The sequence below is a fragment of the Genypterus blacodes genome, unplaced genomic scaffold (assembly GCF_046128005.1).
Source record: "Genypterus blacodes isolate CSIRO-AG114 ecotype Tasmania unplaced genomic scaffold, CSIRO-AGI_Gbla_v1 ptg000058l_1, whole genome shotgun sequence".
Taxonomy (NCBI): Eukaryota; Metazoa; Chordata; class Actinopteri; order Ophidiiformes; family Ophidiidae; genus Genypterus; species Genypterus blacodes.
Window position 1 is genome coordinate 454,022 of NW_027466870.1, and position 27,774 is coordinate 481,795.

Sequence of the window (27,774 nt, forward strand, 5' to 3'; positions counted from 1 at the left end):
AGAGAGGGAGAGGGAGAGAGAGAGAGAGAGAGAGAGAGAGAGAGAGAGAGAGAGAGAGAGAGTTTGTGCTATTCCCAGGATTAAAAAAATAAAAGCATTTATCTTACAAAGCCGTCCTTCATCCTGTCTGCTCCATTCGCATGTTGCAATAGGTCTGTAGGTCGATTCCCCCTTTGAGAGGCCGATTGTTTCCGCTCTTCTCTTTCCATAATCGATTCTTATCTCTCTGACCTTTGAGTCCTGAAACCCGTAGGCGCGCACAAAGGCTTCATTCTCACTTTCCAGGTCCTTTGCCAAATTAAATGGGGTTAAATTAGGTTTAAAACGCGGGACGCTATTCATTATTAACGTTAATTAAGTGCCACCGGGGCCGGAGATGACATCAAAGGACCGCTGGCGTCTGACGCGCGCGACTTTGGGATTTTGATTTCAACGGGCCGCGAGTTCCATCTAGCGGCGAAATGTGTACCTGCATACTGTCGCAAAATCTGAATCGCCACCGCCTCACTTGACGGCACATGTGAGTTCCAAACCCTCGCTATGGCTTCCTCATTGATCTGCAGCGAAACACAGAGCAGGTAAACAACATCTGGCACTGAATGATGGTTACACGAAGGTTTGATTTCAAACTGTGTGTGGTGTCGCTTGGTTTCCAGGGTGAGCTCGGTTCTCAACAGAGACGTAAAGCAGTTTGGAAAGAAGTTCATGTTTGATAGCAACGAGGAGACGTGCTGGAACTCAGACCAGGTACAGATATATGATGGAAACATGATCTAAAACTCAAAATCAAACTACAACTTGTATTTTGCTATAATCTACCAAAAAGTCCTTTCATATAGAGACATGACATCACTAGAAAACAACAAAATCTACCTTATTAATGTGTTCTGAGCTGTAAAATAGTCTGTTCAGATACAATTATGGAAAAGTTCAAGTTCCATTTTGAGGGAATTCAAGTTTTAAGACCTTAATCATCGTTCTTCACCCAAAAACATACATTCTTAATCATTGGGATGTTTTATGATTACTGCATGTCACAGAAATGAGGATATGTTGAATGTTAAAGATCTATTCTACAGGATAAAGAGTTAAATAAAGCAGGTTTACTGACTTTTCTTGGGGTCCAGGTCCTGGTCCAGGTCAGGGGGAATAGGCCTGTGTGTTGTTGTGTTTTAAACCTTCTGCGTGGTGTCTCTGACAGGGTGATCCACAGTGGGTTACTCTGGAGTTCCCTCAGTCTGTCAAGGTGTCAGACTTAAAGGTCCAGTTCCAGGGAGGTTTCTCGTCCAAAACATGCAGACTAGAAGGTAAAGTGTCGCCCTCTCATCATTTCATCATCACAGGTGTGACAAACTGAATGACCTCCAGCTTGTGCTTTCTGCAGGGAGACCAAAAGACGGAGACTTTGGAGTAATAAGCCAGTTTTACCCAGAGGACAACAACTCTCTTCAGATATCCTTTATTACTGCTCTTCAGCACTTTCTCACAGATTTGCTTGATTTTTACAGCTATTTTATGGCAAATACTAAAATGTTCCAATCCATTATGAACAAATTATGATCTAGCCTGAGTGGAGATATAAATATTGAACCCGTAATTTAACGTAATATATATGAAAATCTATTTTCATATATCTATCAGCTGTACCTACCCAGCCTGTATGATCAGTACAGCTCGTTTCCTCTTCCTGCTCTCAGCGGTTCATAATATAAGTCATAATATTTTCCTGGACATGCCTGTCATTAATACCATGCTTATCTTTCTCTTAACACTCCACCCACAGATTTCCCATACAGGAGGCCCCGGCTGTGGACAAAGTAAAAATAGTGTTTGAGAACAGTGCTGACTTTTTTGGAAGAATTATTATTTACTCCTTAGATGTCCTGGGGGAAAAAGCTTCCTGACTTCCGCTTTTTACATTTTTTTCCACATCCCCACCTCAACCGCCAGACACAGGACAGCGCGGTGGCACTTGGGAAACAGGACATCGGCCTCTCCCCGGTGAACTGATGTGAATGGATGCGACATGGCCTTTTTTGGTATGGAGGGTTGATGGCATCGCCCCCCCCTCACTCACACACGACCTCCGTCTGAATCTTAGTCTGAATCTCTGTCGCAGATTCAAAGGCTTGGTTGTTGTAAAAGTGACTAGATACGCATTTTTATCACACTTCATCTATTTATTCGTTGCGGAAACACAATTCCAGTGAAACATGGTATAAAAATACATTGTATTTTCGTAAACAAACTTCTTCCCCCCCATTATCAGTGAAACTAAATAACTACTGCACAACCATTTAGGCTGCATGTCGCTCTGTACAAAACTTCCTCAAAAATATATTTGTACACAATAACGCATACAAATGGAATTAAACAAATGATATATGAACAGATGTAGATTATTTTGTGCAAACATTTCTACATATCTGTGTATTTCTCTAATAATGGCTTCTTCATTCTTAATCTCTCCGCTGTTGGCATATAGTTGCATTTTCCATTCATTTGCTGGAATCTGTCATGTCGGCGGCTTGTAGAGTTTCAGAATGTGCTTTTCCAACACTTTCTGAACTATGAAAAAAAAATATATATATTGAAAAGTTACATCTACACAGTGCATTGTTATTTACAGGAATTTTTGACAACAAAGATTGTACTCTTACTCTTTTTGTGTCCGAGGGCAACAGCTAAGGCCATTGGACTGTAGCCAGAGTCCGACTCAATGGTCATGTCGGCCCCTTTGGCTGAAACATTGTACAAATACACCAATTATTACAATTTAAATCATGCAAACAGACACTTGCCATTAATTTATCACACAAAAAAGTAATGTACCTAAGAGTGCCTCGGCGCATTTGACGTGATTCCCTCGTACAGCATAGAGAAGAGGAGTTCCGCCATTCTGAAATTACAAGGGGATCAATTAGTGATAGATCCGTGCTTTGCCATAACTACTCATGATTTGTAATGACATCATAAAGTCACAACTGTACCCAGTCATAAGTGTTGATCTCTACACCGTGTCTCAACAGAGACTTGACAATGTCCACATAACCTCCAGAGCTGGACAGGGACAGGGCGCTCTCTCTCTCCCGTGCAATAGTCTTGGGGTCTGCGCCCTAAAAACATGAATCCCCAGTAACTGATGTTGTTTTGTCCTGCATGTCCTCATATATCTAAAGTAAAAGGTGCCAGTCTCTTTCTTGATACAAACCTTTTCTAAGAGAAAGTCCACCACTGCCTTTTCTCCAAACGCTGCTGCCCACATGAGGGGTGTGAATCCTCGTTCGTCCTCTTTGCTGAGGAGCGAACCGTCTATTAAATAACACAGGTTGCCATGAGATCAGTTACAATACAACAAAAGATGCTGATCGGTGAAAGAAACAACCTCACCTTTACTCAAGTGTGCAGCCACCTGTGAAACATCCCCCTGAGCTGCCAGCTGGTGTATGGACAGAGCTTGGGATGGAAAGAGAGAATCATTTTATGTTATTGTAACAGTAAAAAGCCATGATTGATGACTTTTAACCCCTGGTAATGGCACTCACAGTCTAGTGTTGCTGGCCGGACTGTAACCTCATTCCCACGCTGCTTGTTGGTCAATGTGGTGGAGTGTTTGAACAAACTGTCATCATCCATGTCCATGTTCTCTGGAGACACTGAACCACACACACGAATCATAAGAGCCATAGCAACGTCAGTAGAGCGGTCAGAGTGTGTCACTTGACTGCAGGTGTTGAACAGGAAATAATAACATACTGCAAGATAAGTGAGAAATACTATTAGATGTTTCATAATAAATATTCAACTGATACCATTGGATCTCTCTTCTTTGCATTTGGAAAGACGCGGATGGACGTTAGTGGACTGAATTTGTTGCCCATCTGGAAACGCATCATCACATTTTGCCTCCATGATCACTGCAACAGAAACAAGCGGCGGACTATAAATGTAGCACTGCCACCGCGAAGAAAGTAGCGAAGTACAATAAGTTAAAATGCAAAAGTATAAATGAATCACTTATCTACTTACCATCTGTAACTCGCTGGTGCACATCGAGCCTCAAATTCACGCTAACTTCCTGATGGAATAACTGAAAGTAAAAAGCTAATCTCTTAACATGATGGATCCCGATGCGCATTAAAGCAGATGTTAGCTACATCTTAGTTGATTCACTATGCTATTAATCGATTCATTTTACACAAGAACTCAAAGAGTGTTTGATACAAACCGCGCGATGTAGCATTTGGTGCTCTGATCAATGGACAGATTAGAGAGGGGAACCAAAGTGTTAAGAATCGATTTTTCTACCCGGAACGTTTTCGTGTGGCACATAACAACAAAAACACGGAAGGAGTGAGATCATCACGGACGCTGTTAGCTTTGAGTACAGTCACTCTGCAGCATCTGGAGCGGCTTTGAACTGTCCGTTTACATTATGGAAGATCAGGAGATGCAACTGAAAGTCAGACGAGGTAAAAGCTTTATTCTGTGTTTATTTTATCTCTTTGTTTGAGCGTAAAGACACGAATTAGCATTTAGTCCAAGTTAGCCCTTTAATTAACTCTGTAGCTGCCGGTGTTGTGTTGATATCTCCAATCTCCCGTGTGCATAATGTGAATCTGTGATATCAACAGAACAGTATCCGCATTGATTTTGTTTTATGTTGTACAGTGGCTGACAAATTCACAGAGAGCATGTACGTCCTGGCTAACGAGCCATCAGTGGCTCTGTACAGGCTGCAGGAACACGTCAGAAGGTCCCTGCCGGAACTGGTCCAACATAAGGTCTGTGTTTAGGATTAAGTGGATCCATCGGAACCAAACAAACAGTTGTGACTTGCAAACACAACATGAATACTGGTTGCATTCGATTTAGATGTCCATATGTCAGAGTATTGTAGTGTTGTGCTTGCCTGCTGACGGGCACATCGATATGGAACCTTGCCCTCTATCAATATCACGATATGCTGTTATTTTCCTATTATTGAAAAATGTTTTGGCGTCATGTCACACACAGACAGACATGCAGAGTTGGGAGGAGCAGAGCCAAGGAGCGATCTACACTGTGGAGTACGCAGGCAGGTGAGAAGACAAAGATATCAAGAATTCTGCTGATTATCTCTGAAAAATCACTTTGTATACATTAATTTAAACTGTTTGCTTTTTCTTGCAGTGCTGTGAAGAGCATGACAAACAGCAGCTTGTACTTCAAAAGCATCGACAGCCTCCTCCGTCAAGCCATCAGCATGAAGGAACAGATCAGCAGCTCCCAAGGACGCAGGTAGGAGACACTACTACACAGTGACCACGTTATTAGATACACTGATACAATCCAATACACACACTCCGCTGTCCGTCCAGTAGTGTATCAGTGTGAAGTTGATGGCCTTCTTTGATACTTACATTAGTATTTGTTCACAATAAAAATGCAGTGATAGATACTGGTGTGGAAATCCAAAATACCATAAAAACCACGACTGTAGTACAAATTACACAAAAGTCATGAGTTGTGCTTGTAAAAATCCCTTTTAGTCTTCTGCGTTTAGGTCTGTTGTATTCTCTCATCCTGGCCATATTTTGCTTGCCATTGTGCTACAATTGTGCCTAATCGTATTTGTGCAGGAACAGTTCTGTCTGCTTCTTAATCCAAAGAAAATCTGCCACGTCCATAATCTCTAAAGTAGAAATTCCACCACACGGGGAAATCGTCGTCCTGTGGCAATCGGCAGCTCAGTCATGTAGGAATGCTTTTTGTCCCTGCACGTTTCAAATGATAAATGAGTTCACAAGACAACGAGACAACTCACATGTACAACATTCGGTAATAAACGTTTTATCTTTCAACACGCTACAAACTACTTCAGGTTATTACTCGTGTTTGTTACAGTTCAGGCTTTGGTGGATTTGATCCTCGATGTCCGGTCGGGAGTTTTCAGTGAAATGCTGATTTACTTTATCCAGTAGGAATATTCAGACCAACTCAACTCTTGTCCCTCACTTTCATACACAGTCCCAGGAGGTAAAGGTTTCTTCCACCATGGAGCCACTGAAGCTGCTCACAAATTATTATTGCTGCTGTTGGAACATCTACAATAATTTGGTGGCTATGGGAACGCTATAGCTGTACAAACACGCCTATATTTACACATACACACATGGCACAACGCACAATTTGTTCCAGTGATGAAGAACATGTTGAATGTAAAAAAACAACTATAAGGCAGTTCTACATCTGTGTGGGGATGATAGTTGTGTTAGCCGTCCTTGCCACCCTTGTCTCTCACCAGGCCCTCCTCAGTGTCACACGAGCGTAGAGTCTTTTGCGGATATCCCCGTCTTGCGAGCAAGTACGCTCCTCATCTCGTTGTTGACCCCATTCCAGGGTTTAGTTTGAGGTTGAAGTAAGCCCGAGTCGGTGGAGAGGGTCCTGTGCATCCTCCCTCCGCTGCCGTAGACGTCTTTGTCCGCGGCGTGGCCCAGGGAGCCGGCAGAAGGGGAATACTGCTGATGGTGATGGCCGTGTTCTTGCAGTTTGGGGTTGTGACACGAGGAGTACGAGATCTGACGCTGGAGGTGCAACTGGCTGCCGTGCATCCGCGGTTGGTCCACGCCGATTTTGAGCTCGCAGGGCCGAGAGAGGGGCGTGTTGGCGCTTCCGTGTTCGTTGCGATACAGTGTGTCCAGGTGATCGTCGTGGTAGCGCTTGGAAGCTTGAGAGGCTTTGATGAGAGTGTGGATCACAATGACCAGCAGGATCAGGATCCCAGAGGAAAGGACGCAGGCGCTGGCAATGCCCGTCTCCACCTCAAATATCAGGAGCATGTAGACGGACATGGCTGCCAAAGAAGCAGAACAGAAATGGAACCCATACTTCCCTCTGTAAACACTGATTTTGGCATTGTGTATAAATGTAATAACGGGACAATGGACATAACACACAATAGATTCCAGATGTTATTTTTACACTCATCTGTCTATTGAAACAAAGGCATTGTTTCCCACTTTGGACATTTGGGTATATCTGTCATACGGAGTCAACTGTCTTTGCAGGAAAAAGCCTGTGGACTCTGGAATGCTAAAGGAAGGAGCAGAGGGACACGGCCCTGGGATGTGACGTGGCTGCAGCCCCTCGCTCCGCTACCTGGCGATTACGGCCGAGGTGGCGTTACGACAGCAACGGCTTCCTCATCGCAACAGGGTCAATAGCATCCAGTGACCCCCCCTCCCCCGTACAAGCCACCGAGTGGAACAGAACGCCACAGCTCTGCCAGATTCAGCATTATAAACTCTACCGTGCACGCTGCTCAAAGAAGGCATTGTTCTCCGCTGGACAGACCAGAGGAAAGCAACAGTGCTGTTATTTCCTTCCCTTTGTCAGCATGTCGGCACCCTTTGTCACATTTCTACAACTTTACACAGACTTTTTTTTGTGACGCGGCTGTTAGAAGATGTCCTGGCTGAACGGCATTCAAAATAAGGATCACATTTTTGGTTCTTACCTGCCAGGTAAACAGAAACCCCGAGGCAGAACAGTCCGATTGCCACATGTCGTATCCCCCTGCTGTCCAACAGGAACCAGTCTGCTCTGTGGAAAGCAAGGTCAAAGGTCATACAGCGATCATTGTCAGACAAGGCTCAGTCTAATATTCTTTGTGTGGACAATGTGCATTTGTTCCACAGTTGCATTGCACCGCCGTATCTCCGTCCTAATCAAAGCTTTTTCGTTATCGCAACATCAGAGCCTTCAAACACTCGCTTGTTGGTTGTTTTGGTTTTATTGAAATGTGTAAATGAGTGTAAATAATAAATCTTATCACTAATCACAATGTCTTGGAGTGTCCCCTCTATCGGTACAAAGGTCTTGGGGTTTCACTGTTGGATTTGTAAACCAACGTGGGAAAGGGCGAGCTGCAGGCTGCATAATGAGGGGAAGGGCATTGTTAGGAGGGGGTTCATGGGGGGCTGCCGAGGGGAGGGGGTCAACCAGCAACAGTGCAGGTCTCTGAACTTTGACACATAAGGGGCCCCCCTTTTTATATTTCTATGTTTTGCTACTTAAATCTAATACAGTTAAAATAAATAACCTTTTAAAGCTGTAATTTACACTGGACAGATACGTGGGTTTGTTTACACACAAGTGAGAAACTATTATAATGATGGAAACAATTACAAAATCTTAATTTTCTGATTAAAAAAATGTCATTGTCTGTCCCAACATAGCTGCAGGGGAGTTATTTTCAGGAGCGCATTGATTTATTCATTCATATAAACTGAAACGCGGTCGCATGTGTATGTTTATATATCACATCGCCATAAGAAGTGACCGGAACTCTTTGTTTACCCCCCTGGTGGAATGGCGACTTGAGGCGAGTGAGTGACGCAGGTGTAATTTCACAGCTCCAGGTGAAGTGAAGTGAGTGAGTACCTGTGCGTGTCCTGCTGTCCTCGGCACGCCTCTGTGGAGAAGTAGCCGTGGAGGAGACAAACCACCGCGGAGCTCAGGTGCAGCGTGAGGGAGAGAGCGGAGAAGACCGTGGAGACCGGCAGCAGGACGGCCCACACCGGGGCAGGCACCGCCGCCGCCGCGGAGCCGGGAGGGGGAGCGCTCGCCTTCGCCAGCTGTGGGGACTGGAGCTGGAAAAGCAGAATGACCGATAAAACGCACATAATGGCCGATAGAATCCCGAGTAGAGACAGCACCAGGAGGGAACGCTGGCCGTACGTCTGCGTCATTTTCACTCCCCCGGAATGTAGCATCCACAGACGGGCAGATATCTAGACTAGAGTCGTAAACTTTCCCCCGGTGCAGGTGGGGCAGCGCCGGTCTCAGCAGCCCTAAACAGTCAAATGTGTAATTCCTCCGGGCATTGCCGTGTGAAAGTGTCTCCCCTCGGCCTTCTTGGGAGGGGGGAGAAGTTTTCCTCGCAACCAAAGCCCCGCCGAGCTTGTGAGCATGTGATGTGCCTCAAATCCGGAGATTAAAAACTTCGCAACAACAATGGGAGTTTTTCTCCGGGACCCTCGGAAACAATGGCCCGGCGTGTGCGCCTATGGGGGGCGAGGAGAGGAGAGGCAGAGCTCAGCCACTAAAACGCACATTTGTTTTGTTTTGCATATTAAAAAGGAATTTACCCCAGGAATAATAAATGTAATGTCCGTCTATGATGAATAGACATTGTGTTGTATCTCCTTTTATTAATAAAATAATATTCATGTGTACATATTGTTTTTCTTTTCTTGCAAAATTAAATATTAATTCACGTCAAACAAAGTCTTATTTCAGAGTCACGAGGGGCTCCAAACATGAAAAATACAAAAGCACAGTATTTTTTTCCAGATCTCATGAAAATATGCATCAAATACTAAATTATATCACAAAGCTAATAAGAGTCTCTCTCCTGTTCTTACTGTAACTGGTTGCTTTGTTCCCTATTATTTCCTACGTTTCTTGCCTGGAGGAAATCAGGTTCATTTCACTCTCGTGCTCTCGATAACACCAAAAATGTCAACCTAACAGCGAGATGCCATAACATTCTTGTGTAAAGTGACCCAAAGCAATGAGTATAAGTTACAGGTTGAACACGTGAGGAATGTGCCGGAGCAGCAGCCTCAGCTCACCCTCATCCCTTTACAGAATACCCCTTTTATTCCTGCAATACCTCAAAGTCTCTGAATCTCATTAACTTTCACAAGTTGCCTGGGAAACGCCTACCACTGGACAGGAGTGCACTGTTTTTCTGAACTTGCACTTTGTTGATCTTCGCAGTCTTTACCTACAACATATTTTCCTTTTAACTGGATTGAATGAACAATCTGCTATTTGGCAGGTTTAATAGAGTTTTAAATGTTAAATGTCATGATAGACGTAGAAACGTGTCTTAAATCTAGATGGAGTTTGATTGCGTGCGTTTGTGATCCTCCTCTGTTATAAGAGCACCTTGACATACTTCTGCTTGTGTGACTTGTGTTACAGAGACCTTTCTGTTCTGTTAGCGGGGGGATGGGGGGGGGAGGTAAAGGTGTAGCCTCGTTCTGCTGAGATGTAGATAAGAGCGTTGCTATAAAGGTACACAATGTGAAGAACCGCTCTCACACATGTACACGCTGACCATACCAGCTATTTCTGAATTCGACAGGCCTCACCACATGCTCTAAAAGAGTTGTGGCTGATCTTGTCAAAAGCAGAAGTGAGAAGTTTCAGGAAAATGAAAAAAAATGGACCTGATACGGAAAGTTTTCAAAGGCACCTTTACTCTTTTGTACTTTATAGTTGTGTAGCCTTCGTATTCAACCTTGAGTCGTCCATCTTGACTGAGCCGTCAGCTGCCATGTTTCAGAGCACTTTTTATACACGCATGCACAGCACAGTCAGGAAAGCAATCCCCATAGCTGCAGGTGATTAGTAGCTTTATTTACAGATGAGAGATGGCACTATTCTCTGTTGGATTGGCTTGGCACAGACACACACACACACACACACACACACACACACACACACACACACACAGATGAAGCCTGGAGGTTAGAGCTCAGCAAAGGGATGTTGCTAACTATTGCATCAGATGCTGCCTGAGGCCTCCGGGGATCACAAACTCTCAGTGTGTGTATTTAGCCCTGTTAGTTTCTGTGTTTGCGCGTTATGTTTGTCGCTTTGTGTGTTTGTGCGAGATGATCTATGCAACAAACCTGTCACTGTTATTTTTAGGAGTGCATTGTGTCACATCCCAAAAATAGACAATTATGCAGCACATACAGTTAAAGTGATTCAGTTGTTACCTCTATATATATCTATTAACCCAAAAGCCTGTCAGATTTCCATTTGTCTCGTACACACACACACACGCACGCTGCAGTCTGAGCGCTGCTGCGAAATCACATCCCGTTTTCGGTAAACTGCTACATATGCATCACAAAATCATCGAGGATTAATCATATCTGACCCATTATTGACATCAATTGTTTGATATTCAGTCTCGCAATATTGAGCCCAAGTTCCTGGGTGTGTTAGATGGTTGCTTATCGACTTGAACCCACTTCAACCTGCAAATAAAAGGCATCGAGCTCACAAAGGGAAACCTTGCAACTATAAATAGAAACCATATAGGCAATCACTATCCCCTGGCATTGTCTTACTGTAAATCATCTTATTTGTGCCTTCTATCCTTGGGATGTTACTGGTGCATAGGTAACAGCAAACAAACAAACAAATAGAATAGAATTAAATGAAATGCTGCTGTAACAGATTTGATCTTGGTACGTTTGAGGCCACTGTGGGATTTCATCACCTGTTTTATGATGTTCCTCTCTTTTCGTCCACCTGCCGCGATGGACACAATTCCAGTTTCAGTTCACAGCTTTCATTTGTTCAGTTTGAACACAAATGAAACTGTAATGCGCCGTGATTCTCTGGTAATTAAAATCCACAAAATTTGAAATTGTTAAAATAATGAGGTATAGAGACAATGTGAACATACAAACAAAGCAACATATAGATAGATAGATATTCATACTGATGTGATACTTCATAGATCCTCTGGTTGAAGGATGGTGTCTTCAACCACCAGGCAAGTTTAACCTGCTATTCAATCAAATCACCACACTTTTGACACCAAACGAAAAAAATTAAATTACTAAATTATTGGCTGTTGAATAATTGACACAAACATTAATGGAGACAATTATGGGTACAACTCCTTTTTCTTTAAAGGCCATTTGACGTAGAGTGACTAAGAGTGAGAAACCTTCTCAAACCAAGGTGTCAAACAACAGTTTCATAATTATTCTGCAAACCTCTGTCTCTCTCTCTCTCTCTCTCTCTCTCTCTCTCGCAGGCACGCAACACACAAGTTTATTATTAAGATTATCTACTGATTCAACACCCTGAATGATATTTATAATGTTACATCATATTAAAATCATGCCTCACCTCCTGTAAATAACTGTATGTTACTACTTTATATGCAGCATCAGTCACAAACTGTTTCAGGCATAAAGTGGCAGTCCATTCAAACACATTGGTCATGTTGTGTACACTCAGATTATCAGATATCAGATGAGGGAAAAATACTTGTTTCTTCAAATATCTTATGTATGTGGAGGTTCAGGTTGACCTGTAAGTTTGCTTGGGTCCCTCAAAGGGTCACTGAGGGATTTCTATGGGATCTCCTGCAAAATGTTGAAATAATAAATGTAAAAAAAATAGATGTGAAATAACTGAAACCTTATTTCTCACTAATACAAAGTATCATCTGGTTATCATCCATTAACATATCATCACGTCAGTTCATGTTTTTTTCTGACATTCCAATAATCAGATGAATGTATGGATTGTTTGGCAGTATTATTTATTTATTCATTTATTTGTGAGAATGTGGATTTTAAGATCACCAAACAACACTCATTTTCAAACCTACCTTCAGCTCTCTGTGTTTTTACCTCATTGGTGGTTCAGGAGGCTGAGATGCGGGCTGACAGTTGAGTGACAGCCCTCGCTGAGTGGTGCGTTCGAGGCGGCTGGGAGGCGGATGTGTGTGTTGTCGCTTTAAGCCAATGGCCTGAGTGGGGAGGCGGTGTGTGTGTGTTCGACAGAGAGAGGAGCTTTAGCAGCCAGCTGTTGGAGAGAAGCGCTCCTCCACCATCCGCTGCCGCTGCTGCGCCAGGTGAACGTCTCCATAACGACGCAAGATACGCGCTTTTCAGATTTTGCAGCTAGTTTCTGCTGCTGCGTTTGGGTTTGTGCGTAGATCCGAGCTGCGAATAGGAGAAAAAGGAGTGAAGAACAGGTGAGAGCGGATTCTTTGATATTTTTAAATCATGTTTTAAAGCAAAAGTGTTTGTATGAGATGCTGTTATGCTAATGTGTTGTTACCTTATGACTGTGAGTGGAGTACCTGTTGTTAATGTACGTGTACAGGCGTAGCTATATTGGACAGGGATGCTTGGTAACTCAGGGACAGTCGGGCTATTCTTAAACGTCTGTTTTGAATGACGTCAGCAATTTATTGGGCCTAATTATCAGCAAACTATTTTAATCTGCATATTTCTTTGACATATGCACATTTTGACGTTACATTGTGACATTTTATTTTTTTATTTTTAGCACTGAACGCAACCGTGCTAATGTGCTTTTGATACAGACGCATCTCATGACTCCATTGAGCAGAGGACTAATTGACTCTGAAGCGTCTCAGCCCCATTTGTTCCATTTTAAGACAGACAGACAGACAGATAGACAGATAGATAGATAGATAGATAGATAGATAGATAGATAGATAGATAGATAGATAGATAGATAGATAGATAGATTCCTCACTGATATTCTTTCATATTCTTGCAGCAAATCTAACTGCTAACACAGCGGTATTCAGAGGTTGTGCATGTGACTCTTCTCATTCAGGTGTGTCTGGTCTTCACAGGTGATCTCGACTTCAAGTGGATCTCGAAGAACTTCACAAGGTAATGAACCCCCTTCTTTGTGGAAGGATCAAATGTTCAGCTCGCGTCCTCGTGCACTTCTGCTATTCTGGTTCCATCAAAAATATCAAAGCAATTCAATTATCTCCTGTTAAAATTAGACAAATATTTCTTCACTGCTGCTGTAGCCTATAGCAAGCACACGAACTGTCTGACCCTTAGACACACACACACAGCATTCATGCTCTCGAGTCAGCACAGCCAGTGGTATCATGTCAATATGAAATAGTATTCTTTCATTTGTTTCTTTAAATCTGGGGTACATACGTCAAACACAAACATTGGTCGTGGGCGTTAAGTGTGTGATTAATTTATTAATACATGAATTATTCAATATCATTTCTGGGTTTCTGCAAATGAGAATCCGGCCTATTTTACCTCCATACTGCAATATTCACAGCATTCAAGTATATCGTACAAACTTAATGCATCTATCAATCAATTACTTTCATCATAGGGAGAATATGGATGAAAAACAATATTTAGAGGACCGGAGTGATACGCTGGTGCAAACACAGTGTTTTAGTCTATTACGTAGTGTCACATTAGAGTATAACAGTCAACCAATCAACCACCATAATGACGATAACCTCATTGATCTCCTGAGTGTCGCAACCTCTTGACCTTTTAGTCCCCTTAAGGTGCTAACATGTGTTTATCTTACTCTCTGCTCAACGAAGCCATCACACTCTGAATGACTCATGGAAAGAAAACCAATGAAGCAGAACCCCCAATAGTCGACCGAAGCCTACTTTTATTTCTCATTCACGTGTGCGGTTCACAGCAACGAGACAAACACGCAACGAGACAAACACGAAGCGTGACGCACTACACAGTTACAGTGGAACCCACCAAACCCAGCGGCTGGTTCATATTCTAACCCTGTTGAAATGATGTTGTTTGCAGATGCGGCGGCTGTTGTAGTATTGTTGCACCGGCGAGGTCCCCCCGGTGCTCAGTCTGTGTGTCCCGCCCCTCTGGGAGCCAGGAGCAGGGCCACTCTGCGTCGGTGCATTGCCTTGTCTTCAGATTTTTCCACTGTCTGGCCTCTGGGAAAATGTCTGAGAAGGCCTTCGTGTGTTTCCCCCATAGAAGCTGGAAACCCAAGGGCACATGCGCCTTTGAGCAACGATCGCACCACGACAGAACACATGGCGACTCTCTTTTCTGTAGACGTGAACCCATCCGCTCTTTTACTCGCCGTAGCTTTTTCTTAGCGCAAAAGTAATGAGCCCCGGTCTTTATGCGTGTTCACCCGCAGATGAGAGGTCACGAGCAATAGGTGGTTACTGCTTGGCTTGTTCTGATGCTTAGACAGACCTCAAACAGCAGTTGTCTTTCGGGAAAAAACGTCCATAATTAGCTGAAGCGCAGCCAGGCCCTTACTGCCTGTCTCCGTCTTTAGGGTTTTTGAGAAACCTACCAAACCACACAGAGTTCTTGCAAACTCCACACGGTTTGGCTGGAGGTGCAGCTATATTTGCCCAGCTCAGTCATGTGGTCCACACGGCTGCGTGTCTGTGGCGGTGATACTCGCAGTTTAGTTATTTCTGAGGGGAGAGGAACTTTCTCTAAAAGCCCTGAGATAAAGATCTTTCTGCCCCGGCCTCTGTTTAGCGCATTTTCTCTCCCACTTCACTCTATTCTCACCATTAACATACCCCTGATATGAGGTTATAGCGTGAAATACATGAGACCCAGGCAGCCAAGTGTTTATATATTCGATGGACCAATGCTGGATTTATCTACAATATGTTTTCTTTCGCTTTCTCTCCACATTTCCAGTGGCTGTGACTAAAGGAAACCATCAAGGTGTGTCTGTGTATCTGCAGCATATCTTGTTTACTTGCTATCATAGGGCTTTATAAGGTAATAATAGGGACAATGAGATGGATTTCTGGAGAAATGCCCCTCGTGCCTGTGTGCCAAGCTTGGGTGCAGGGACAGCGGGCACTTCTAGGGTCGTGGGAACACAGTCGCCATATCCGCACAGGCATCATCGAGAGCAACGGGGGAACTAAATTTAGAGAAGTCCAATACATCTTCAATATTAGGGGGAAAAACCAGTGAAAGCTCCTCTGGGCTTTGGAGAAGTCCTGTGCAGTGCAGGTCGCAGAGGTCAGACGGCCACTTAACATAGTTGAAGCGTAAGAGCTGCGTAACATGGAAATGACTCAATGTGAAGAGTGAGTTTATTTACATATTTGTTACGGTATCAGGACGCACTGGTGGAATACCTCTCAGGGACATCAGGGCAGGGATGTCAGCCTTTCCTCAGCCTCCAGCTCTGTCCTGTTCTACATCTAGGAATAAGAAAAACATTGGGCGTAACTTCCAAATATGAACATTCTCATGCAAACCACAATATATCCACATCCTTGGCATCTGTCCCCTCCAAACCCGCTCTTTTTTCTTCTCTCCCCTGACCTGGCCATGCATGAGAGACGAGTGGGTGGCTCTTAGTGTGAGCCATCTTTCAAAAACACACCATTTCACTTTTACTGTTTGGTTTTTTTTTGTTTTTGCTACTGCCCGCTCAACCTTTTAAAGGAGCGACAGACTGTATTTTTATCTCCGTCTCTTGGGGCGGCGCGGTGCAGCCGAGCACCGCGCCGCTGGCCTTGGGGTAACCCAGACTGTGGGGGTGTCAGACAAGGCAAGGGCCGCTCTAACTTTAGACCGCATCGCCTCATGCTGGTAAAAATAAACAGCGTGCCCTTACCAAAGGGGGAAGGGTGGGACTAGAACCACTTCAACCAAACGGGTGACATTTTCCCACCAGATTATTATGAATCTGAAGAGAAGCATTACTCAACATTAGGAGCTTTTACACTAAAACACAGACTACTACACACAACTGTGAACTATAACTCACCATACAGGTTCAATGTGCTGATTGATCATTGATTGCACAGGACTACAAAGGAAAATGATGTAAATATTAGAGGTTAAAGTCACATTTCTTTGATAATTTTCACTGTAATTGGCTATTTTTTTGAGCGTATTGTGCTTCAATGATTTGTTTTATCTCCTTCCACAGGTTTCAGAGTGTCACATAGAGGGGAAAATGGGAAGAAAGAAAATACAAATTTCTCGTATTCTGGACCAGAGGAATAGACAGGTGGGTTGGCAATATGAGCAATAATCCACAGAATCAAAAGCAAAGTTTGAGTAGATTAGACGGATGTACAGTGTGTGTGTGTGTGTGTGTGTGTTTGTGTGTGTGTTGAGTACAAAACTCAAGAATGTTTGCAATGAACAAAAGCTTTTGTGTGATGATAACCAGAGAGAGTATGATATCGTTTTTGTGAATTATTCAACAGTAATTTTTAATTATCATTGTTATGATTATTATTATTCTGTATTTCCAACTATTTGCAACTTTTGGAATGCTAGAAAAAAATGTGAATAATTAATATGTATCTCACAAAACGGAACAATATTCATAAGCTGACACAGCAGCTGTGTGTGTCTGTGTGTTCTCTGCGTGTCAGGTGACTTTCACCAAGCGTAAGTTTGGCCTGATGAAGAAGGCCTACGAGCTGAGCGTGCTGTGCGACTGCGAGATCGCCCTCATCATCTTCAACAGCACCAACCGCCTGTTCCAGTACGCCAGCACAGACATGGACAAGGTGCTGCTCAAATACACCGAGTACAGCGAGCCTCACGAGAGCCGCACCAACACAGACATACTGGAGGTGAGGATGACTCTAAGATGGATGAAAGCGGGGTTTGTTCCACTGTGAGATGTTATATTGCTATTGTTGTTATTGTTGTTCCTGCAGACCCTGCGTAGGAAAGGCCTGGGCATAGAGGGCACGGAGCTGGACAGCGAGGACAGCATGCAGGTGGCCTCAGACAAATATCCACTCAGCGAGGGCATGGATCTGTCTATGGCCCGGCAGCGCTACTACGTCAGTACACACACATTTCCACTCTCCATATCTCATCATCTAATACGAACACTTTCAGCTCAGTGTTAACATGCTTCTGTTCCACCTCAGGCTCCATCACTGCTCACACCAGAGGCCCAATTCCTGGTGTCTGCAGGGTGCGAGAACGGCTTCCCCAACTCCTCTGGATCCAGCATGGCGTCCCACAGACCCACGGGCTTTAAACCCAGGCCAGGGTCTGCGAGCCCTGCTGGACCACACCCTCACACCGCATTCATGTCTCCACATTCAGGTGAGGGGGCAGAAGGAGTAGTGGACCCTTAAGTGTACTAAAAACTAATCATACAAGTAGACTTTCTTATATTATTGCACTGTACATCATCTCTTCATATGATCACCAAACTTCAAATATAGGATCCATTTATAAACTGATATTGACCTTTATCTTCATGATTGATTGCTGCAAAGATTACATTTATGCAGTGAAACTTCGTGTGAGTTGTGCAGCCAGCTGTGAACTCACAGGAAGTGTGTATGTGCACGTGTGTGTGTGTGCATGTAAATCCACCCAAGAATCCAGTGTGTTTTGTGAAACTAGCCCTCTGTCAGTGAAACGGCGCCTGTAACCACGTCTGTGGTTTCTGGACAGAATGCGTTGCACCTGTCAGTCGTGTCAGCTTTGGATTGAAACATTAGAACGCATTCAGATGAACTGTGATGTCATGAGACAGGGCGAGACTCTGAATAGTGCTAATAAAGGTCTATGTGGCTCTGCTGTGAAGATCAGATGCTATCTGGAAGGTGAGTCCAACTGTTGAAGTTGTGTTTTATCTCTGTGTAGGCATTGGCTACTCTGTGTTCTCCCACGGCAACCTGAATCGGGCTCTAGACATGAAAAGCCCACCTCCCCTGGGCATTGAGAACCTGCAAAGAGAAGCTGCTAATCAGGGCATGGGGGCCACAAGGGCCAACCACAACTCTGCTGTGAGTGTTCATACCCTGCGTTATCACTGCCATCATGTCATCAGACCCTCACATCTGACTGTTTCCTCTTTCCTTGATCATCAGAGAGGATTGTTGTACCAAGGCCTGCACTCCAGCAGCTCCATGGTAGCTATGGGTAAAGCAGGGCTGCTGGGCCACAGCTTGGGAGGATACAGCCTCCCTTCTCCTGGAACCTCCGGTAGGTTTGCTTGTTTTACAACTACAAATGTAACAATAAAACAAAGCAAAATCAACTTTTGAGCTGATTTACCATATAACAGTAATATTTGATTATGCTCTTGTTGAATTTAACAGCTAAAAAGTATCAATCCCTCTGAAATGTAGAGGAATAGAGGTAGATATATAGGCCAGATGGTAATTTGATTGATATTAATTAGGATGAATAGAGACAATATGACCACAGTAGGTTTGCTGATAGTGCTGCAATAATCCACTCATCAGCTCTATTGTTTTGTCTTCCCAGAGTACAACCAGTCTGGTTTTTATCACTCTGTCAGTCTACAGCGAGGACCAGCGAACCCATGGCAACCAGCACAGCCTCCTCAGGAAGCCCATGGACCTCATATAAGTCCAGTGTAAGGCTGTTATGCATCATTCATAGATTTATAGATGAAATGCTGGATGAATGACAAATGGATCTGGACTGTTTCCCGCACATTTAGGAGTTCACATCATAATATTTGTTTCTGTTGCTGTTTCCAGGATGTGCAGTGGAGGGTGCTCTTTCCCCTCGCAGACCTGCTCCTCGTCCTCTCCGCATCTGCCCTCCCTCAACCTCAGCATCAAATCGGAGCGTAGCTCTCCGGAGCACATGTCCTCGCCCTCCTCCCCTCCCCTGCACCACCTCCGGCAGCATTCTCCAATAGGGAACCCCGAATCGGCTCGCCCCAGTCCTCCGGAAGCCTGTCCGGCCAATGAGGCCAAGGAGTTTCCCAAAGCCGGCTACCCGCAAGATGAAGAGAAAGGAGGGCCGCCTCTCAGGCAGTTAGAGATAAGTGATGGCTGGCAGAGATAGCTGGTCGCTGCGGCACAGGCTAGTCCTCAACCACCCCATTCAGCACACACACACACGCACACACACATACTGACATTAGTGGTAGTAGACAGGAGATAGTGAGATGGGTCCGATTTGTGCCCGTCATCCCCGGAGAGGAAAGCTTCCCTTTGTCTCCTCATACAGAGCTGGTCTCTCCTGGTGATGAAGAGTTGCCTCACAGTTATTTGTTTGGTTTGGTTTTGGTTTAGTTTTTCTGTGTAGAGCTTATGTGAATCAGGATGCTATTTGAAACGTGCTGTGTTTTGTTCTGTGACTGATTGAAGTTTGCTACAGCAGCACAGTGGGACCAAATAGTTTGCTCCAATTGCTCTGAAAAGAAAAGTGCAAAACTCCCCAGCGGCTCTGAGTGAAGCCCCTGAATACTTCACTATATTTGATCCAGGTGTGGTTTAACATATATGTATACTGTATATCCCCAGTTACCACATGTATATGCTTTACTGCTTTAGCCTTTAGCTCCAAATGCTCTATCCACATGAGACCAATTAGATATCAGACCTTAATGTGGCCTCGGTCTCTTCTTCTACTAAAACGTGCCTCTACGGTCTTGCTCATACTCAAGACTTTACTATGCATGGACATTTATAAGACATTTCTGGGCATCAATGTGTCACTCAGGGATGTTCTTGATTTAAGAAAAGGGGTTTTTCTTCATATTTGTTTGTGGAACAAGAAGTGTAGATCATTGAAACTCAATTTTACTCCATTGGTTCAAAATGTATGACAATCAAGTCCAACTTAAGACCAAAGTATTTATTATTTACCCCTTATGCAATACAAACAAATACAGCCAAAGAAATACGTCAGTCAGCTTTCATACGTACAATATTTTGGAATATCTGAACATAACTAATTTTTTAAAGAATACAGACACGTTCAAAAGTCACCATAAATCAAGTGTACTGTAAAAAAAAAAGCAGTGAAAAGGAATATTCATCTGTAAGCTTTCATTTTATGTACTGGACTTGTGTGTTTTGGTGTGTGTTTTTGCATATTTGTGTGTTTTTTTCCTCTGAAAGTGACAAAATACAACCAGACCCTTTCATGCAGAATGAAGTTCCACTGTTTGCCCACAAGGGGTCGTTGTATTTATATATTTAATAAGGTTATTGTAGCAAATAAGCAAATACAAAGAAGAGGAGCCTTTATAAATATGAATGACTTAATTAAAGCGCATTTCACCCTGATGTACACACACTTTAAAGATGCACTGAGCTATAACGGAGGTCTGTGAGTGCTGCTGTGTCTTTCTCGCTACGTCTCTATGCAGTTACAGATTAGAAATGTCAGCAGGAAAAAAAGATCAAGTTAACAGTATTCTGATGTTTGGACATGTTTGATATGTTTGCTGAATGCTTCACTAACAGAACAGAGGCAGATTTGATTTGGCGTCCTGTCAGGTTGGAACCCCCCCCCCCCCCCCCCCCCCCCCCAAAAAAAAAAAAATCAACAAGCTTTTTTTGTTCAATATAATTAATGTTGTGATTCCTTTTAAAATAAAAAATGATATGATTTGTACGCTCGCAGGTCCTGCTGTTTCAACAAAGATGTTTACCGTCTTTCTTTTGAAGGAGGAAAAAATGTGAATCTGTCGCCTTTTTGTGTGGTGGACATTCAATTTGCAGACAGATAAAACGTCGTCGCCTGTGTAGCCATCATGCTTTCATTTATCTGTTTTTTTTTTAAGTCTTATTCACCTTCATTCCATCTTTTCAACACACACACACACTCCCTCATTATCATGTCTGGCCCCAGTCAGGCAGCTCACCATGCAGCCACTAAGCAGAGGGAACAAGAATGGACCACTTAAAAGCCTGGGGGCCTTTATGGCTTCTAAAATGTGGAAAAGAGGGCTCATTTCCACAGCTGGGTGTCTCACAATAACTACGCCGGTGCATTTTCTTACGCTGCCCCTATGGAGCGTTTTGCCTTCTCTTACATTTCAACCAAACACCTAAAGGGGGCCCTGCCTCGCTCTGGTCCGTCTCTGTCGTCTCCTCTCCCTAAATGAAAAGAGACTCTCACCGGGGTCACGTCTGGTCTGCTCCCTTGAGACCAGGGCCAGGCTGTAGGACATGTCTGGCTCCTACACACACACACACACACACACACACACACACACATGCATGTTGGTTTCTATGGTAACCCCATCCCGCCATAACTGCCTGGCCCCGCTGCAGTCCACAGAGCAGACAGAGGGGGCCCGAGGCCTTCCTGCACATAATTAATGTGATTATATAGATATGTCAACCCTGCCACCTTTCACTTCATTAGGCTGGACTCGCTCAACGTTTTTGTCGGGGAGGTTCAATGAGGAACAGGAAGAGCAGAAATGCAGCCTTGAGGTGTGTGATGAACAAAAAGAAATCACATTAAGCTTTGATGCTGTGTGTGTATTTGTGTGTATGTGACAGTGGAACCAATCCGGTTTGAGGCGACAGAGCCTTGTGGTTTCACTCATTAAATTGAAGAAGGACTCAAGCAATTTTCCACATCAAATTCAGTTTACCGCACACGAGGAAGACTATTCAACACGGGAAAACAAGAGTTAAGTCTGGAAAAATGACCGTGAAATCATTCATGTCTTAGCACTTTGGTGTTTAAGACGACTGGTGATGAATGTGCATGAATAAGAATGAAATCCCTCCTTAATGCAGCTGTTTTCGCATGATTAATAGTTCCTCCCCAAGACCAGTTAACTGAATTTAATGCAGAGATTCAAACTCTCATCCCCAGTGAAATGCTACGAGTACAAATCACTCCGGTCCCAAACCTCAGACAGGCCTTATATATGGCCGTCTGGTTACATACGGCTTGTTAAGTGGTGCCCTATCAAATATCTTCACTTCTCAGTCCCATTGTCATATTGATATGCTGCAGTGAAGCATGACCCAGTGAACACCAAGCAGAGCTGTCCCTGCCTAAAGTGGAGAACCTTTGTGTTTTGATTGGAGGTGAAAGTCAAACGGTATCGCCAATAAATCATGTCAGTGAGCAGACAGGGAACCTCTGCGGGTCTGATGATGTCACCCTCATTAGATGTTGTTCCATGACTGTTAAAGCTGAATGTTTGGGAGAAGTTTAGGGTTTAGTTTGGTGTGTTGGCTGGAAAAAAATATTAAATAAGAGTCAAATCCACAGAGTAAATATATTTCTTTCCCAGGGCATCAAGTTCATAGTCATCAGCGATTAAATAATGATCTTCTCAGGAGGTTGGGGTCAAAGCTCACGACCCAGCGCAGCAGCGAGACACCATTGTCATGCATCATGTCCTTTGTCGCACAAAGCCCTGATTTTGTAAAAAAAAAAAAAAGAAAAGTGCACTATGTCCCACGCTCCTTGAGTAAAGTCAGACATGGGGGGGGAGAGAAACAGAAACACAAAAGGACAAAATTACAATGTTCACTTTACAGAAACGCAACAATCACGGGTTTGAAAGAGGCGTTTTTATTTTATTATTAAGCCACACAAAACATTCAGGTTACAGCCGACAAGCTTGCACACCATGCATCCAGAACATCTGCACTATTCATATAAAAAGCTTTTAAAACATTTTCTTGTGAGCTTCACAGCATGATCATGATATCAGTGCAGTCAAATATATGGAAACAAAAACCAAAACTCATTTTTTTTCTTAAAATCACACAAATCATAAATCATACAAATGTACAGTTGCATCAGCATTTGTATCATCTGTTAAATAACATTGAAGTCATTTCTGAAAAACTCTCATAAATAAATAAATAAAAACCACAGAGCCCAAACTGATTGAAAGTATGACGTGATTGGTTTAGGATATGCGTGACATGAATACAGTCCAAACTGTAACTAAACCGATGCAGATCATTAAGACATTACTACTTACTACATTTGCAAAAGAAGAAACAAACAGAAACATGTCAGGAGTGTTAACAACTCGCCTCCATTCTAAATCCTCACGAAGAGGAAGACAGGAGAGATCCGCTCCATCCCAGAGTTCCCAGGCACTTCGGAATTCTAACGGAAACTCTTGAGATAATAAACCTCTCTCCTGTCCTTTGCTTTCAGGTAAATATAAACTAAACTAACACACAAACCGCAGCCGCAGCTGGGACTCGCGTGTGCGTTAGCCCTCATAGTCTGGCTCAGAGCTTTACTATGGTACAGCAGACAAAAGATAACAAAAAAACCATTTAGCACTCTTTAAATCGGTTATCAACGGGGGACGAAGAGCCCCGCGTTAAATTAAATGTTTTATCCACACGGGGATATCGTAGGAATACTTAGCCTGGCTCAACCTCTCATTTCATCATCATGTCCTATTAGAACAATCAGGGTAACACTGGCATAGATACATTTGTGAAACTGCAGAAGAACCTCCTGCTGATGTAGTCGACCCGTTCTCTCAGTGGGACCTCGCCACCGTCTGCAGCCTCACCTGTCACTCAAAACACCAAAACCCACTAAGGGTCCAGCCTGTGTGCAGTTGTAGTGTCGTTATTTTAATTTTTTCCCTTTGCTACCCATAGGTGGGGCTGCAGGCGGGATAGTGTTGCTGTGTTGGTAGAATAGTCTTCCTCAGTTCTGCATAAGGTACTGGTGGAAGTAGATACCGAACAGGGAGCTGATGACCTGACAGGCGGCCACCCACCAGGTGAAGAAGGCGAAGAGGCCTCGGAAGAAGAGCGGCGTGAGGAGGGAGCGCACCGCTGTGAAGGTCTCCGACAGGCGAGCCACCGTGGCCTGGATGTCTTCCTCCATGTCCTCTACCCCCTCTTCGTCTTCGTCGAGGACGCCGGGCATCACGGGCGCTGCTGTGGGCGTCAGAAACGCTGGCGTCACCCCGGGGGTCTCCTCTAGGCCCACACCCCAGGAGAAGTCCCCTGTAAGATCAGAAGAAAGCAGAAGTTAATTTCAGTATGGCAACATTACAAGTATCTTTACACGATACATCCAATCAACCTGAAGCTGGTTAAAGTTCGTAGCATGGCGTGTTACCTAGAGCCTTGAGGGCAAATGTGGAGAAGAGGATGAGCAGCACAGGAACCATATACTGGAGCGTGACCACAGTCAGGTAGCAAAACACACGGGTGACCTGAGAAACAGCACACACACACACACACTTTACCATCCACAACTCGGCAAGTGAAGCATCTCCTGATAAAAAACACCATAAGGAAAAAAAAAACAGAATCTCATATCTCACCTTCCTCTGAATGTCAATGGCAGCGATGCGTCCCGCCTCCTTCTTCATCTGCTCCACCCACTTGGGGGCCAGATTGAGATACGCCTGCATGTGGTAACGGGTCAGGGACAGACGCAGCAAGCACAGGGCCACGATGATCCACAGGCGCATGGCGTCAAACGATGCACTGGGCACTCTGCAGGGGTGAGGACAGTAACAGACAACCAGTGAGCATCACGTGTCTGATCTAACCGGACACCCGAGATACATATGGAGGCACAAAGTGGCAAATAAGTGGGGAAGCATTGATAGATATTAATATACATGCTAACTTACAATGTGACAGAGGTTTTTCCTAAAGGTGCATTGGCCAGGAAGTCTCTTGCGATGGGCTTAACCCAAAGGATCAACACAATGACAGGAGAGAGGAAACTCATGTGCAGCAGAATCCTACGGGCGACAAAAGTGAGGTCACTGAGGGAGAGCGCCACTCTGAACCAAGACACAGAGTGCATTTCTGTTTGATGATGTCAAAAGTAAAAAAAGTGTCCGTTCTTACTGGATGAGTGGACGGTCGGAGTTCATCTGGACGGCGTCCAAATGAGTCTGAGCCACTCTCAGGCCGGGGAAAGCCAGGAGAGCACCAACATAGGCACAGATGGCCGCCAGACCGAGCTTCACTGTCAGCTTTGTCACTGGGATTCTGACAAAAAAAACAAACAAGCAATGCTCATCAAATCTTCTATCTGTGTAACTCCCTGAAATTATAATCCTATTAGCGACACTTACGACCAGTCGGCGTAGCCCTGCTGCTTGGCGAAGACTTCCAGGTTGTCAAAGAGACTGACGAAGCCGGACTCCAGGCCAAACTCCAGGTAGTCCTCTCTGACCACCAGCACCAGCATGGCCACAAGCAGAGACAGGAAGCCGAAGGCCAGGCACACCGAGCGCTCGCCGCCCTCTTCAGAGCGGAAGTAGTGGCTCATCAGAGTGTGAAGGGTCTTCCTAAAGCAGGCGGGTTAAGGGCGACACAACTGGGAGGGAAACGCTCCTATATGCATCGGCTCCACAATTATTACTCTTTTTGTTTTCTGATTTGTGTTGCAGTGGCATGACATGAGGTTTGAAGGATACAGGGCAAAGAACACGGTCAGCACACACCAGATGGCTCCGATGTTCACCTCTTTGCTGGCGTCCACCACGTTGACGTAAACCTCGGTGAACAGGAAGATCCCCATGGCATAGACGGCAAAATCTATCAGCCACTGATACTCCAGGAAGAAACGCAGCACTGAGGGCAGAAACATAAAGAAGAGGTCAGGCGTGGTAGAGTAACGATCTAAGTTCATTACATGCAAATGAAAGGTGTGAGCTTGTGTTTGTTTGCACAACCTCACTGTGATAGAGAGGGTGGGTGTTTGTTTTACCTAGAGCGTCGATAACACCGACGGGAGCTTTCTCCAGGTGAAGGTCGATGTCTTTGGGCACAGTGAGAGGCTTATTCTCCCCATTCTGTCTCCTACAAACAAAAGCAAATGTAAATAGAGCCAATTCACACACAGTGTCACACCCCATTAACACTGAAACTCTGCACCTTTGTTTCACTCAAAGCAGATCAATGAATAGATTTGTTAAAGACTAAAGAATATATTTTCATCTAAGAGAGAAAGTACCATTATATAACTATGGGGTATTTAAATGAATATTAAAATGATAAGGTAGGTAAATATACTGTAAGATATAAATATCTATCAGCCCAAATTTAGAGTATCTGGTGTCACCCTGGCCTAGATGTGACCCCTCCCTGCAGGGTCAGGCCTCCCCCTGTCCCCACCTGTCTCTCCTGTTCTGTTTGGGCATCTGCTTCCCTGCCAGTGCACACAGCTCTCCTTCTGACGGGTGTTTGAACCGGAACAAACTGGAACAGGAAGAAGATACGTGCGTGAAACACTTGTTTGTATTGTACAGTGTGTAGAGTATGAGAGCAAGAGGACGAGACCGTACCTGCCGTTACACAGCAGCCAACGAGCAAATGAGCAATGTGGAGCCATCCTCTGCATAATGCTGGCAGCCAACAAGCTGACTACCAGCTGGATCCCCATCAGAGCCTGTGAGAGAGAGAGAGAGAGAGAGAGAGAGAGAGAGAGAGACAGAGAGGGGGAGAGAGAGACAGAGAGGGGGAGAGAGAGACAGAGAGGGACAGCGACAGAGAGGGGGGGAGAGAGTGGGAGAGTGAGGGACAGAGACAGGGGGACAGAGACAGAGAGTGGGAGAGTGAGTCTGAAGGTTTCTCAGGTTTGCCCTCTAAAAACAGTGACGTCACTTCACAATCTGTGCCCAATATTCCAAACACGGTAGTTTTTGGTGATAAATCTCTGAATTCACATAACGGTCGAAACAGAAGACGCTAAATTGCACACACGTCATGGCCAGATATGTTAACCAAAGAAAGAGTTTACGCGCAACGAACTTTCCTTCACTTTTCGATCAACCCCCTGCGAATGAATGAAAGTTAGCATGTGGCTAAAGTGCTATATTTAGCTAAACTTCGCCACCTGTCTACGTTGCGTTAGCCAAGTAGCTAGCGTTAGCAACCTAGCTCTGTGACAAACAAATCCGTGCAAATGCGCAACTCGGTAAATCATACAGCAAGTTATTGTAATATAAGCATTTAGACGCTAATGCTCTATGATATAAATAGTTACCATGTCTTCTGCGGGCTGTTTTGTTAAAGTAGATACTTGCTGCGGTAGCTTCTTCTCATGCAACAAAGTCTGGGCAGCTGGGCTGACATGTGAAGCAGCTGGAGACCCCGGATGAAGCAATGGCGTTACATGCTGCCTTCAGGTGCGTCTCGGAGGCTTTGTAAATCCCCCAATCTTCCAGTACCAAGGTAATAAAACTGCTTCAGTACTCCAAAGTGTACTGCACTGTGCACTCCGCTGTGTTTATCTGACAGCTACAGTTTCAACGGTTCAAACTAAGGTTCTACAGTACTGGAATGGCTACTTACATGTTAACACTCCATTTGACACTGTTACTCACCACTTTAATATCAATGTAGATAACGTTTCATACCTCAGCCTCAGCACACTTGATTGTCACATCTTTGCTCATTCTATGATTAACGTGTTTTTGAAGATATTCTTGAAAGTAGCAGGAAAACCATAGTTATATTTTTTT

At 44.3% G+C, this 27,774-nt stretch overlaps 6 protein-coding genes across 9 annotated transcripts; 3 read left to right on the forward strand and 3 right to left on the reverse strand.

Moving 5' to 3' along the window:
- Nucleotides 1–247: 247 nt before the first annotated feature.
- On the forward strand, nucleotides 248–2,192 carry nr2c2ap (nuclear receptor 2C2-associated protein). 3 transcript variants are annotated; one of them, XM_076153226.1, is made up of 5 exons: nucleotides 248–578; nucleotides 657–747; nucleotides 1,202–1,307; nucleotides 1,385–1,449; nucleotides 1,781–2,192. In XM_076153226.1, exons 1-5 carry the CDS (start codon nucleotides 541–543, stop codon nucleotides 1,832–1,834), a joined length of 354 nt encoding a protein of 117 aa, XP_076009341.1. In that variant the 5' UTR covers nucleotides 248–540; the 3' UTR covers nucleotides 1,835–2,192. The 3 variants fall into 3 exon arrangements, with proteins under 3 accessions (XP_076009341.1, XP_076009339.1, XP_076009340.1); XM_076153224.1 differs by having other exon boundaries at nucleotides 250–578; nucleotides 1,385–1,452; nucleotides 1,782–2,192; XM_076153225.1 differs by having other exon boundaries at nucleotides 250–520; nucleotides 1,385–1,452; nucleotides 1,782–2,192.
- A 62-nt stretch (nucleotides 2,193–2,254) lies between these two features.
- On the reverse strand, nucleotides 2,255–4,286 carry rfxank (regulatory factor X-associated ankyrin-containing protein). The gene is made up of 9 exons (XM_076153222.1): nucleotides 4,030–4,286; nucleotides 3,813–3,917; nucleotides 3,546–3,656; nucleotides 3,391–3,456; nucleotides 3,212–3,312; nucleotides 2,991–3,116; nucleotides 2,833–2,899; nucleotides 2,661–2,741; nucleotides 2,255–2,568 (listed from the first exon to the last, which is right to left on the reverse strand). Exons 1-9 carry the CDS (start codon nucleotides 4,136–4,138, stop codon nucleotides 2,516–2,518), a joined length of 819 nt encoding a protein of 272 aa, XP_076009337.1. The 5' UTR covers nucleotides 4,139–4,286; the 3' UTR covers nucleotides 2,255–2,515.
- A 40-nt stretch (nucleotides 4,287–4,326) lies between these two features.
- Nucleotides 4,327–7,830, forward strand: borcs8 (BLOC-1 related complex subunit 8). The gene is made up of 5 exons (XM_076153227.1): nucleotides 4,327–4,472; nucleotides 4,672–4,784; nucleotides 5,017–5,081; nucleotides 5,173–5,280; nucleotides 7,050–7,830. Exons 1-5 carry the CDS (start codon nucleotides 4,436–4,438, stop codon nucleotides 7,111–7,113), a joined length of 387 nt encoding a protein of 128 aa, XP_076009342.1. The 5' UTR covers nucleotides 4,327–4,435; the 3' UTR covers nucleotides 7,114–7,830.
- On the reverse strand, nucleotides 5,850–8,883 carry tmem221 (transmembrane protein 221). Its single transcript, XM_076153228.1, has 3 exons — nucleotides 8,425–8,883; nucleotides 7,499–7,584; nucleotides 5,850–6,835 (listed from the first exon to the last, which is right to left on the reverse strand). The coding sequence occupies exons 1-3, from the start codon at nucleotides 8,754–8,756 to the stop codon at nucleotides 6,300–6,302; spliced, it is 954 nt and encodes a 317-aa protein (XP_076009343.1). The 5' UTR covers nucleotides 8,757–8,883; the 3' UTR covers nucleotides 5,850–6,299.
- Nucleotides 8,884–12,515: 3,632 nt separating this feature from the next.
- Nucleotides 12,516–20,842, forward strand: mef2b (myocyte enhancer factor 2b). 2 transcript variants are annotated; one of them, XM_076153413.1, is made up of 10 exons: nucleotides 12,516–12,781; nucleotides 13,396–13,454; nucleotides 16,513–16,593; nucleotides 16,967–17,170; nucleotides 17,258–17,386; nucleotides 17,477–17,657; nucleotides 18,207–18,349; nucleotides 18,434–18,548; nucleotides 18,834–18,945; nucleotides 19,073–20,842. In XM_076153413.1, the coding sequence occupies exons 3-10, from the start codon at nucleotides 16,540–16,542 to the stop codon at nucleotides 19,383–19,385; spliced, it is 1,251 nt and encodes a 416-aa protein (XP_076009528.1). In that variant the 5' UTR covers nucleotides 12,516–12,781; nucleotides 13,396–13,454; nucleotides 16,513–16,539; the 3' UTR covers nucleotides 19,386–20,842. The 2 variants fall into 2 exon arrangements, with proteins under 2 accessions (XP_076009528.1, XP_076009527.1); XM_076153412.1 differs by having other exon boundaries at nucleotides 13,415–13,454.
- Nucleotides 20,843–22,853: 2,011 nt separating this feature from the next.
- On the reverse strand, nucleotides 22,854–27,404 carry tmem161a (transmembrane protein 161A). The gene is made up of 11 exons (XM_076153410.1): nucleotides 27,297–27,404; nucleotides 26,596–26,699; nucleotides 26,426–26,509; nucleotides 26,019–26,110; nucleotides 25,726–25,882; nucleotides 25,381–25,596; nucleotides 25,151–25,294; nucleotides 24,928–25,041; nucleotides 24,613–24,787; nucleotides 24,405–24,501; nucleotides 22,854–24,289 (listed from the first exon to the last, which is right to left on the reverse strand). Exons 1-11 carry the CDS (start codon nucleotides 27,297–27,299, stop codon nucleotides 23,985–23,987), a joined length of 1,491 nt encoding a protein of 496 aa, XP_076009525.1. The 5' UTR covers nucleotides 27,300–27,404; the 3' UTR covers nucleotides 22,854–23,984.
- Between the last annotated feature and the right edge of the window lie 370 nt (nucleotides 27,405–27,774).

Excerpts from the sequence above, each read along its gene's own strand:
- tmem161a (XM_076153410.1), bottom strand. Across the intron at positions 25,042-25,150 it reads TCCGACCGTCCACTCATCCA|GATTCTGCTGCACATGAGTT; the intron begins GTAAGAACGGAC and ends TGTCGCCCGTAG. Across the intron at positions 24,502-24,612 it reads CCATTGACATTCAGAGGAAG|GTCACCCGTGTGTTTTGCTA; the intron begins GTGAGATATGAG and ends GCTGTTTCTCAG.
- rfxank (XM_076153222.1), bottom strand. The coding sequence starts at position 4,138 with ATGCGCATCGGGATCCATCATGTTAAGAGATTAGCTTTTTACTTTCAG. Across the intron at positions 2,900-2,990 it reads AGATCAACACTTATGACTGG|AATGGCGGAACTCCTCTTCT; the intron begins GTACAGTTGTGA and ends TTGTAATTTCAG. Across the intron at positions 2,569-2,660 it reads TGCCCTCGGACACAAAAAGA|TTCAGAAAGTGTTGGAAAAG; the intron begins GTAAGAGTACAA and ends TTTTTTTCATAG.
- tmem221 (XM_076153228.1), bottom strand. The coding sequence starts at position 8,756 with ATGCTACATTCCGGGGGAGTGAAAATGACGCAGACGTACGGCCAGCGT. Across the intron at positions 7,585-8,424 it reads GGACAGCAGGACACGCACAG|AGCAGACTGGTTCCTGTTGG; the intron begins GTACTCACTCAC and ends TGCTTTCCACAG. Across the intron at positions 6,836-7,498 it reads GGTTTCTGTTTACCTGGCAG|CCATGTCCGTCTACATGCTC; the intron begins GTAAGAACCAAA and ends CTTCTTTGGCAG.
- nr2c2ap (XM_076153224.1), top strand. The coding sequence starts at position 541 with ATGGCTTCCTCATTGATCTGCAGCGAAACACAGAGCAG. Across the intron at positions 748-1,201 it reads CGTGCTGGAACTCAGACCAG|GGTGATCCACAGTGGGTTAC; the intron begins GTACAGATATAT and ends TGTCTCTGACAG. Across the intron at positions 1,308-1,384 it reads CAAAACATGCAGACTAGAAG|GGAGACCAAAAGACGGAGAC; the intron begins GTAAAGTGTCGC and ends TGCTTTCTGCAG.
- mef2b (XM_076153413.1), top strand. The coding sequence starts at position 16,540 with ATGGGAAGAAAGAAAATACAAATTTCTCGTATTCTGGACCAGAGGAAT. Across the intron at positions 18,549-18,833 it reads CCCTTCTCCTGGAACCTCCG|AGTACAACCAGTCTGGTTTT; the intron begins GTAGGTTTGCTT and ends TTGTCTTCCCAG. Across the intron at positions 18,946-19,072 it reads GGACCTCATATAAGTCCAGT|GATGTGCAGTGGAGGGTGCT; the intron begins GTAAGGCTGTTA and ends TGCTGTTTCCAG.
- borcs8 (XM_076153227.1), top strand. The coding sequence starts at position 4,436 with ATGGAAGATCAGGAGATGCAACTGAAAGTCAGACGAG. Across the intron at positions 4,473-4,671 it reads GCAACTGAAAGTCAGACGAG|TGGCTGACAAATTCACAGAG; the intron begins GTAAAAGCTTTA and ends TATGTTGTACAG. Across the intron at positions 4,785-5,016 it reads CGGAACTGGTCCAACATAAG|ACAGACATGCAGAGTTGGGA; the intron begins GTCTGTGTTTAG and ends TGTCACACACAG.